Source organism: Dicentrarchus labrax, unplaced genomic scaffold (genome assembly GCF_905237075.1).
Source record: "Dicentrarchus labrax unplaced genomic scaffold, dlabrax2021, whole genome shotgun sequence".
Classification (NCBI taxonomy): domain Eukaryota; kingdom Metazoa; phylum Chordata; class Actinopteri; family Moronidae; genus Dicentrarchus; species Dicentrarchus labrax.
In genome coordinates this window covers 20,099,749-20,111,515 of record NW_026136708.1, presented here as the reverse complement: position 1 = coordinate 20,111,515, position 11,767 = coordinate 20,099,749, and the positions used below count along the sequence as shown (strand labels likewise).

General features: G+C 40.7%; 1 protein-coding gene and 1 non-coding gene across 2 annotated transcripts in view; one reads left to right on the top strand and one right to left on the bottom strand.

Annotated features, from left to right (window-relative positions):
- vash2 (vasohibin 2) overlaps positions 1–11,767 on the bottom strand; it is a 31,190-nt gene that overhangs the window by 6,629 nt on the left and 12,794 nt on the right. The window contains exons 6-8 of the mRNA XM_051409511.1: positions 6,835–7,072; positions 6,569–6,712; positions 3,555–3,673 (exon numbers count right to left, since the gene is read on the bottom strand). Coding sequence (XP_051265471.1) covers positions 3,555–3,673; positions 6,569–6,712; positions 6,835–7,072 — 501 coding nt within the window. The remainder of the gene's footprint in view (positions 1–3,554; positions 3,674–6,568; positions 6,713–6,834; positions 7,073–11,767) is intronic.
- trnat-ugu (transfer RNA threonine (anticodon UGU)) lies at positions 10,876–10,948 on the top strand. The gene has a single exon. It is a non-coding gene; the product is annotated as a tRNA-Thr (tRNA).

Genomic DNA, 11,767 nt, shown 5'->3' with positions numbered 1-11,767 from the left:
AATTTTAAATGTTTTGTCAATCGGCTGTTTCGAAGATGAAGAATGAACTTTCAGACTTAGGCCTATAAATGTTTTATAAGGTAGAAAATGGTTCCAGTCTGTATATTTGGAGAGCACCTAGGACATGTGCAGGGCAACTTGTTGAGAAATGTTTGTTTACTCAGATTTCTGCAGTGGAAGGAGAGAGCAGGAAGACAGGAAGACGGAAAATGAGAAACAGATCTCTTTCTCAGTCAGAGGTCCTAAAAGCTAGAAACTCATCAGATTTAATCCTCTGTGCTCTTTCTTCCCTTCTTCTTTCCCTCTCTTCATATCATCTCCTCCTCCCCTCTTCTTCTCTCTCACTCTTTTCTCTATGCTTTCTTTTAATTTCTGCTTAGCGAGACACTTTCAAGCATTCTCTGACACATCAAGGAGAAGAGTTATTTGTTGAAGCCAATCTGTTGAGCTGACAGCCTTTTTATTCCTCCTCTTCTCTCTCTATTTTCCTTCCCTCTTTTCTTTCCTGTCCTCTGCCTCGCCTTATCCTCTTTCCCTCTCGACCTTTTCCGTTCATCCAACCTTTCTTATCCTCTCTTCTCGGCCTCTTTCACATTTTCTTCCCTCCTTTCCTCTCATCTTTCTTGCTCTTCTTCTCGCCTTAAATCTTCTCTTTATCCCGTTCTTGTCATCTTGCAGTCTATCGATTCTTTCTTTGCTTTCTTTCCATCTATCTCATATTCTCTTTGACTACCTCTGCATAGAGGCAAGCGAGACAGTGAGAAGTTCACAGAATTGTATTTCAAAATCTATCTGAATCTTGTTTTTAATGTATTAATGAAAGATTTTTCAGTTTAATTCTTTTCTTCCCCCCCAATGTTCTTTCACTAATTTAGTTGTTTGCTGTATTTGTTTGTGTATAGCAGGGACTGAAACATCGTACTCATGCTGCTAAAATAACTGCGCTGTTGAAGTGTCCAAGCTCTCAGCTATTTAAACCAGCAGCAGATTATTACACTGTCTCTGCTGGAGTTGTTGTCTGAAGTGCTAACATGTTGTTAAGTGTGTAAGTGCTCTGTTGATAACAGTAATAGCTTTTTAAGTACCACATTCAAGTAGTTTAAAGTGGTAATGTGCTGTTCCGCTGTGTCCTGATCATCATTCGTCTGAACTGATGAGACAAAAAACTTTTATGAAGAATAAAATGCCAATTATTCATTTGACTGAACCCTGAAGGGAAAAGAAGCACCTTCATCTCACTTGCATGCTTCTGTTTATCTGCAGCTCCTTGTGAGTTATCACTATATCCATTCAATGATGAACGATCCAATATCATCGATGCAAAGTAAAAACATCGACCCATATCACCAACTTTACGATGCACCTTTATTTTGAAATTCCCACAGCATTCAATATTCAGACAGTAAGTAACGTTCATTATCTGTCACTGTGTCTTTTTCAGTTTTTTAAGAAGATGCAATGATACTTCTGGCGGTTTAACTTAGTTGAATTTTTTAACATACACCTTTTGGTAGGGCTGTGCAATTGTTTGCCTTGTGTGAGAGGAGGCAGCGATGATTTTCTGCCCTGTTGGACTGTTGGAAACTGTTTTAACTCTCCTCCCTTCTCTCTCTGACTGTTGCCTTTCAGACCTGTTACTGACTGCTCATATTAGTGACTGTCAAGGCTGCTGTTACACTCTGTACATACGCTATCCCGTTCATCATGTAACTGATTATATTAAATGTACAAATGATATCGTCTCAATCCAAACATTGCAGAGCCCTGGATTTAATGGAATCCAAATCGTATTGTTTTCATTACTCAACACTAGGGGGCGTGGTGGTTTAATGCAGACTGCTAAGTAATTTTCTTCCTTCTTTTGTTGTTTTACATTGTTTTTCTGTTCTTTACTCTGAAACACTCCAAGCTACCGTGATCAGTATTTGAACTATACAACTTCTGTATTCCTGGTTAATATTTGCTCTTATCAGAGGATTATTATAACTGTCAGAAAGGACAAAAACAAACAAGGAATAAAACTTTGAGTATAAACTTTGACAGTAAAGATATGTTGCAATAATTTGTGTTGTATTTTGAATTTAGATATTAATTTATGCTCAAAGCTAGCAGTGGACAAACCACAAACACACACAGTAATGCAAAGCTTAGGTTGATAATATCTGTGGTTACGGCTTACATATCAACTTTAATATTTGATCTTTTTAAAGCTGTATTGCATCATCTGGGGTTTATGGTTTGTTGTCTTAAATTATCTAATTAGCAGTTCACTTCCACAATTTTTTGACAGAAGGCAGAATTTAATTTTAGGTGACTGAAAGCCCTTCTTTTTGTGTTACTGTTTTTCTAAACACACGCGTCTGAATAATTAGACACTTAATCCTCCTAAAGCTCCTCATAAGAAAGGTCATCGCACTGCCACGTCAAACGGCTACACCGGGAATGTCACTAATTCTGGTGCAGTGTGTGTGTGTGTGTGTGTGGTGACTCTGCAGTACGGCTGGGCTGCAGCTGTTGTCCGAGTCAGATTGTGTTACATACCACCACACAGCTGACGGCACAGGAGTGTGTGTGTGTGTGTGTGTGTGTGTGTGTGTGTGTGTGTGTGTGTGTGCAAAGTGCCATTGAATTGGGTGGTGAGTCACCCTGTTTTTAAGAGCTGCTAACCCTGAGAAAATGTTATCCATTTAGGTTTCAGTTGAGAGTTTTAACACAGTTTCAGTCTTTTTACAAGAGATATTACATTAATGGCTTCAAACTAAGATAATACCTTGGAAAAAAGCCATGTTTGTAAAAATATCTAATACAGGAATGTACCTGGATGAAACTGAAGGGACTCACACAGGATTGTATTAATTTTGAATTAAAGAGTGGCTCCTAATGATGCAAACAAGATCTTTATGCATGTTATTATTGTGGCCACTGAGCAAGGCAGCTTTAAATTTCCAAATCTTTCAATGGAGTTTTGTTTTATGTTCTCTCCAATCCTGCATCTCAAGTCAGAAGGAGAGAGGCACTCTGCTACTGAGTGTTGGTGGTACACACACAGACACCACGATGATAACGCATAGTGTCAGCTTAACAGAACTAGGACCCGTCTGCCTGGTGATAATGCTGAGCTGTCTGCAACCAAAACAGACACAGACTCACACACACACACACACACACACACACACACACACACACACACACACACACACACACTTAAAGTTTAAACTCTTCTTGACCTGAAGAAAAAAGCCATGTAGAGAACAGCAGAGGGGGAGTTAGGAACACACAAGGGTTCATAAATACCAGAATCCACCATTTCAACACTGGTGAACTCACTAGGAAGTTTGAAAAACTACAGCCATTACTTGGAGTCGTCACCTCCTAAAAATGTCAAAACCACACACACACACACACACACACACACACACACACACACACACACACACACACACACACACACACACACACACACACACACACACACACACACACACACACACACACACACACTCATCTGCTCCAATTTTCTGGCAGGAAATTGACAACCAATGGAAAACACTCACGATTTGTCTCTGCGATGTGTAATGCGTCGCTGGGGACTGATCTGTCGTCGCCGTGGTGATAAGGATTTCCCCCGGCTCCGCTCCTTGATTGGTGACTGGGCACTAGACGATTTAAGGATCTGACAAGAAAATCACACACAGTAAAAAAAAAAAAACAGTCAATATCACAATTTCTGAGATCATTTAAACTTAAACCTTAACATCCACACTATAGCTCTACTGAGCTTTTTTTTGCCCTTTTTAGCCTTTTGTTTTAGTTTTAAAGCAATAATTTGGGGTCACTTGTCAGCTTGTTTTTATCTTTATTTATTTTCCCAATTAATCATCAACAGTCTAAAACCTACCTACCAAACCTACCAAATATATTTATATCTTTACAGTGACAGGAAACAAAAGAATCGTTTCAGCACTCAGATGATTTTAGAGTCAGTGCTGTCATTAGTAAACAGACAAACCAAAGTGCCATAAAATTCATGAAATAAATCACCCAGTGAAAATGGTTAAGCCCGGGACACACGCTGGCTTTCTATTTACACCCTGCTACACTCTCACAAAAAGCTACTGAACTCCTCCAGGCAGTTCAATGTACAGAAATTATGCTAGCATGATGCCAACAACCACTGCTGTTATTCAGCTGCAGGGCCAAAAGTGCAACCGTGATGAATGGGAGCCCAGAAAGACAAACTGACTGTGCACATGCATGCGTGTGTGATGTTTTATTCTTTTTTTAATCTCCCTCAATCTCGAAAAACTGCTGTGACACATGAATCGTGCAAAAAATACAATTTTAAAGCTACAAATGAGGCATTTCGTGTGTGTGTGCAATTTGAAGCTATCATTAAGAACTCAGTGGGAGAAGAAAACTGCAGGATAAACACGGATGGCAAGTTTTCCCGGACAAAGCAAAAGCCTGGAGGTGGCTCATATTCCACAGCTGGTCACGCTTGTCAAGCTGTTCTGATAGATATATGGGTCTGTGTGTGTGTTTGCATGTGTTTTTTTTAAAATTGTTTTGGTCTATGGAGTCTGATCGTGAGTGATTTAGTGCTCTTTCTGGTAAAACAAAAGGTCTATCTGTCTGTCGGTATCCATTTTATGATGTTGTCAAACACTTTGAATAACAATCTGAGCCTCTCAAACAACCACTTTTTTAGCAGATGTACTTTGATGGGACCATTCTTCACATAGATTAGCTAACGTTACAGCCAAAGAAGCCCGTTTCGCGGTTACTGTTTCATCTAACGGGGTGAATTGAGGGTTTATCTTGACCTCAATGCATTAGCCTTGTAATGTGTTACTGCGAGTTCTTTACAGTCAAAACACACATTTTAAGTCCATACTAGTGAGCACTTTCAATGACTTACTGTAGTGCATTCCATAGCTACTAACATAAACTTAATGCTACCTTTAACTCAAACAGAAGCAGAAAGAGGAACAAACAAAATGAACTGACTGTCGAAGTCTATAATAAACATTCTCTGGAGTGCACCAGAGATTATACCAAAGTCTCATAAACCACTACGCAGCTGACCAGAGTCTGACTGCTTGTTTGTCTGTGTTTTCATGTGCATGTGCATGTGCATGTGTGTGTGTGTGATAGCATTTGAGTGTGTGGCAGCTGCAAACCTGCTGACCTACATATCTTGCTTACATGCAGTGCAGCCTATATACTGTACTGCTATTTAACACTGGCACATCGCACGCAACCCAGCACACACACACACAGACATACACAGACTCACACATTGCTTTCATGGAATTGCATGTGCTACAGTATGCAACAAAAAACCCCATAGAAGATTACAAATGAAAGCCCATGGGTTCATAAAAGATTTAACCTCAAACAACCTACATTTGTGTGTGTCTCTCTCTTCCACACACACACACACACACAGACTCCCACATTCCTTCCTTCCCCATCATGCCCTAAATCATTCTGGACAGTTTATATTCCATGTTCAGCCCAAAGGAACTTACATCCATCTCCGGTCTCATGGAAAAACTATAATAAAGGTGTTTCCCTTGTTCAGTCTCAAAAGAAAAAAAAATGAGTGTTTTGTTTCTGGTACTGAGTTTAGCTACCAGGATTATCTCAACATAAGACAACCTGCTTTTGAAACTTGAACCTAAAGTCTAGACAGAGACACTGAGATTAGAAATGAGTACTGGCAGTGGATGCATCAGGACTAATAACACTGACGGTGATATATAAGCGAGCAGGAATCCCTGTATCAACTCATCTCAGTCCAATAAGTCAAAACAGATTTTAGTCATGGTTAGAAGAAAATGAAATGCAGCAGAATGCTTTTAGACCTGGCTAACAGGCAGCACATGTAACACGACCATTAATAAAAACTATTTGTTTTATGTGTGTATCATGATAGTGTGGTTTTATTCACACTGATATTTCACTATTTTTAAAAGATCATGTTTGGCCCCCTTCATCTGATCTTGAGAGAGATTTTGAATGAAATTACATGTTTTTATAGTATTTTGGCAAATAAACTATATCAGTAGTACCACTAACAACTGTTTTACTCCTGGAAACTGTCCCAATAATCCTACATGGTCCATTTTGACTCTATTCTGTTCAGTTATTACCATCCTGGTTGATTTATTTTGTGGTTTGTGTGCAATCTGTTCTTCTGCCTCTGGCTGCTTGGTGCCAGTTTTCCTTTCCTGGTTCAGGCTGCACGCTTACAAAACTACTCAGAAGCTCATAAAGGGATATTGTTATTCATCCTTATTTAACTGACATTTTTTTGTTCCTACAGGGGCATTTTAGTCATTCATTTCTAATCCTGGTGTATTTATATCTCAAATATGATGGGTATGATGTAGTTTGTGGTTTGTAGGAATCTTAAACTTACTAATGATGAAGTGTTTAGTGTTAAAATAAAGATGAAAACTTCTTTTGTATGAAAATTGTCAACTTTTAACTTTTTTAGAATAATTAAATCTGTATTATTATGAAACCTGGAGTGTATGTCTACGTGTGTTCATACAACATATACCTTCATCCTCATGTCCCGGCCGTGTTTCTCCAGCTCCTTCCTCATCTCTTGAGCTCCCAGTCGGGCAACATTCAGCACCAAATGCTTCCACTCGATTGGCTGGAAGACGTGGGGGTCGTGAGGCACATACAGGCCGATTTTCACCTGGGAGAAGCAGGCGATAAAATCAAACACATCCCTACTAACTTTACTAATACATATGCTTCTTTTCTACCTTCATAACTCGGACTCCATTCTTTTACTCCCTCCTCCATCCCTTCTCTTACCTTCTTCAGGGTGTGCTGGTATCTCTTGTAGGAGCTCTCGAACTCGGCCACCAGTTCTCCCAGAGTGCGGTGGGTCAGTGGTTTGTCCATCAGGTCCTGGCGGCGGCTCATGCCCAGTGATCCATAGCGGCCGTTGCAGTAGACGCCCAGCACAACGTGGTGGAAGCAGTGGCCCGAAAACTGGGTCTTAAAGCTGATGGGAAAACGCTCGAGAGACGTCAGCCCGTTGGTCAGGTAGCTGGTCAACACACCGGAATTAAGGAAGGACCTGTTTTTTTTGTTTTTGTCTTGTTGCTCTCTGCACCACTTTAAATAAAAATAAAACATTTGAGGACAAAGTTTGTGAAAAGTGTATTTGTTTGGATTTGTCACAACAGAGGGGCAGCAGCTTGAGTCATGTTAAATTAGATTCAGACTGACTCTCAGAAGGCCAATACTATGAAAATGCCACAGGGTAAACAATGGCTCTGAGACTGCCAGAGTTTGTGTTTGTGCAGCTCCTCCTGTCTGACTGAATCTGTCTGATTCATTGTGTTTTCCTCTTATTTAACAAGAAAAACAAAGACAGAGAAAAAGATTATCTATCTGGTACCATCAGAAGCCTGAGGAGGTGATGACACACATGTTCAGGGTGTGTGTGTGGTTAAGGTAGCGATTATGTGCACCTCTTGACCTATAACCTCCTCTTAGCTCACAAACATATGGATACAAACAGTTGGTGGCAGAGAAACGTTTGCAAGAGCTTTGTCTGTGATTTCAGAGTCCGTGCTCATTTCACAAAAACTGGTCCACTTCATGATAAAATGTTTGAAATGGAAATTTTAAGAAGTGAATCCAATTGATAACTGAATCGTCTATATTTAGTCAGCTCTCATGCAGTGGACTGCACAGCTTCACAGAGTTCAACGCTGACAGGGATCCAACTGTAGCAGTCTGTGCAACCACACTCACACACGTACACACACACACACAGATCTGGAAAGTATCTTGGCCGGCCAGTAGCCCACCATCTGCTCTGTTCTGTCTGCAGAGGCCTGTCATTGGCCAGTCATTGGCCAGAGTGCCTGTCTGTCACCCCAACAGCCTGCATGCCTGCCGCACAGCTGTGTTTTCATTAAATATTCACAAAGGGCCACCAACACAACTACACCACTGATCACACTTCATGATCAAAATGACTGCATGTGTGTCTCCATGCTGTAGGTAAGCCTGCAGTGTTACAGCAGAACACAGACCTGAACAGGGTAGACTGGCCTACTGAATGATGAAACCACCAAACCTCCACAGTCTGGTGAAGTATCTCTAAGCAAGACCCTGAATTCCTTCCCGCTAAGCCATTACCAGCTTTGAATTCTGTGTCTGTCCTGGAGTACACCCAGGTATTAATCATGACCTAAGAACATGCCACCTGCATTACAGCCAATTACAGAAAAATGTATATAATTTACTGTCTGTACAAATAGTACAGTTCCAATGAATATACATGTGTAGGTCTGTTGTGGTTTCCTGGTATTTCTGACTTAACTTAGTTTCACTAGTTTCGTGTCCTCATGATCTTAATGCAGTGTCTGTTGGATTTCATTCCTCACATGCACACATGATCATCTGATAAGTAACTTAATTTCACTGCTGAGGAAAGATCAGTTATACTGTGAAGGGCTAAGGACAAACACACAAACACACACACATACTCACGCAGGGTTACATTAACTACTGGGGTGATCAGGGAAGAAAGGAAGTCTGACTGCTATTAACAATGATTAAGTCTGGATGCTAAATGTTTACGTTGGAGAGGAACCTGAGGCTGGCCTCCTCCACCTACAGCTGACTCCAACGTGTGTGTGTGTGTGTGTGTGTGTGTGTGTCTGTGTTTGTGTGGTGCACAATGCAGCAAGGCTATTGTTCATCATAGTAACAGAAACACGAAGCTTGCGCACCAAGTCTGCAGACACACAACACACCCTGCTGTTCCTTTCTAATGAATGGTTCATTAAACAAACACACTTCCTGTGATGGAGGACATGTGACGCTGCTAAGAGTAGCTCTCTCGCTCTCTCTCTTACTCTCCGTCAGTTGCCATGGAAACCACTACGAGAGAGTTGTCAATTATTTTACAGCCAATGAGTATAGCATCACTTCTCTCTTTCTTACTCACACTTTATTGCTTGGAAATGAAGGCTAGAATAATAATAATCCATGACTCAGCTCTATCCATCTATCAGTCAATTGCCAATTGTTGGAATGTGACAGTTCTGGTCTGCCTCCCATACTAACAGCAGACAGGCTTTAATCATCTGCATGAAATCCTTCAAATACAATACATATATATACACACACACTATATTTCACTGGTCTATTTTTTAAGAGGCAGAGGTAAGTGAGAAACATTATCTATGGATACAATGAAGAGCTAATCCAATGAATTTTTAAACTCGCTCTCTCTGACACATATTTCTTTCCCCCTTTTACATGCCTACATTGCCGTCTCTTTCTCTTTTACCCGCCTCCCCCCCTCTTCATTTCCTTCCTCAAGATAAGAAAATACAGCAAAAGGCATAAAATCCTCTTTATGTACGGTGTCATGTGCTTTCCTTGTCTTCATCATAAGCAAATTCAAGGCTCTGAGTTTCTTCAGTAGCAGCTTAGGGAATGGTCTTGGACTATCAGTAGGTGGAAGTCTGGGCTGTTCTCATGGCTTGCGCAAGGGAAATCTTAACACAACAGCGCACAGTGATATTTTAGACAATAAACAGCATGCATTCAAACCTTGTGGCAACCGACTGCAAAAGGCCCTTTTCCTGTTCTGACAATGCATCCTACACAAAGAAGTCCAAAAACAACTTGACTGGCCTGCATAGAGCCCTTCCAGTGCTTTTAAGATGAAGTGGAATGAGATTTATTTCCCAGTATCAGTAGCCAACATCACTAACACTCTTGAGGCTGAATGAGAGCAATTTAGGTGGTTTTGGAATGAGATTATCAGCAATCATACATGATCTAATGTTCAGGTGTCAATGAAAAAGATGAACTTGGCTGCCCGGTTAGCTCAGTTGGTAGAGCTGGCGACCCATATACAGAGTTGCTGCAGCAGCCCAGGGTTCAAATCCAACCTGTGGTCCTTTGCTGCGTGTCATACCCTCTCTCTGCCCCACCTTCCTGTCTGTTTTCAGCTGTCACTATCCAATAAAGGCAATAAAAGGCCAAAAAAAAATAAATTCCCTGAATCACTTCTGTCCTGACTTATTAAAAAGCCAACCTTTCTCATAAATATATATATATAAGTGTGTGCAGAAAGTGACTTTTTCTCTTTGAAACAGTTTTTTTTATTTAGCTTTCTACTCATAGTGTAATGTTCAGGTATCAACATACTTTTGGCAGTTTGCTCTGTTTTGCAGCCTCTAAACAGCCTGCAAATTAAATATGTATTGTATGTCTACAATACAATATGCATGCAGTCTCCATTGCCTTGTTTACTCTGTAGTATTTTATTACTTTAGGTTTGAAAAGTTCTTTGAAGTAAGTTCGTTCCTCTGATTATTATTCAACTTGAGGCTGCTTTGTACTCTGGCCTTACTCGGCAAAGCGCTAGTCAGTGATGGTTAATACAATGAGACACAGAGTCAAACACACACAGTCAAACCCACACAAAGAGCTGGTGTTACCCAAGATAAACCCTGAATATCCTGGAGAGAATTCAGATCACTGTTAACAGGGAAGGAAAGGAACTAGCAGCAGAGGACAGACTGAAGCCAAAAGACAGAAGACACCTCCAACAGCCACACACTATAACAAGAGCTGCTATTCATCCCTTGTTCCCCACTTTTTTTATTACTCTTCTTTTTTACTCCTATCTCTTCACAACACTGCCTCACTCTTTATTGTAGAGAACAGTCAGTGTAGGAACAGTCATTAAGTTATTAACAGAGTCAACTGGTTAGGTTGGTATCGCATTATCTTAACAATAGCTGGTATGTTTACAAGGTGTGTCCACCCCTATCATGCATATTCAAATCCTGTTCATTCACCTGTATCCACAGGTAAGGCCTCATAGCTCAGTGGTTAGAGCACTGGTCTTGTAAACCAGGGGTCGCGAGTTCAATTCTCGCTGGGGCCTAAATTCCTTTTTCGGCTTGGATGACCTCAGGTCTGGTGAAAGGTCACACCGCACAAACACACACTGTCCCATGGCAATATGAATGTGACAGTGTGAGGTTGTTTGAAGGGCACAAAGCCCAATCACTCGCACTGATCATCTATTCCTTTTCTCACTCCCTGTGGCTCATATGTTCCTTCGCCTTTGTGTTATTTTTTTCTGTTGAGCTCTTGCCACTTTCTCTCTCTCTCCTCCTTTCATCTGTAGGCCAAAGTCAGCCTCAATTAAAGTCACTGTCAGCGGCCACCCTGACAGCCCTGGAGAAAAGCCACTGTGAAACTAGCACATGTGAAACTGGACCATCCATTCACAGACACACAGAGGTAGTCTCTCATGACTTGACATGTTTGCAGCACACACCACATATCAGCTCCTTTACATCCTGTAGTGTGGGTCACCACAAGCTGTGCCACCTTCTTATGTCTGAAAAAACCCCAAAAGGTTTTTACTTAACAAAATAAAAATGACATTTCAGAGGCTGGAACCAGTGAATGCTTCATACAGTTTAAATTAATCAAGGTTCATTGATTACAAAATCAGTGAATTGTTTTTTGTTATCTGTTAATTGATTAATCAATGTATCATTTTAACAACGATTTAGATTTATGATGACAGCTGAATGAGGCTGAATTAGCCTTGACCTCAGCATTTGTAACCATGATGAAAAAACTTCATCATGGTTTACTTCAGTGAAACTGTGATATTTAACGTGTGCACATACAGTAAGTCTGCATCCACACAACCACAGACAGGTAGCAGAGCTCTAAAAAGACATCAAGG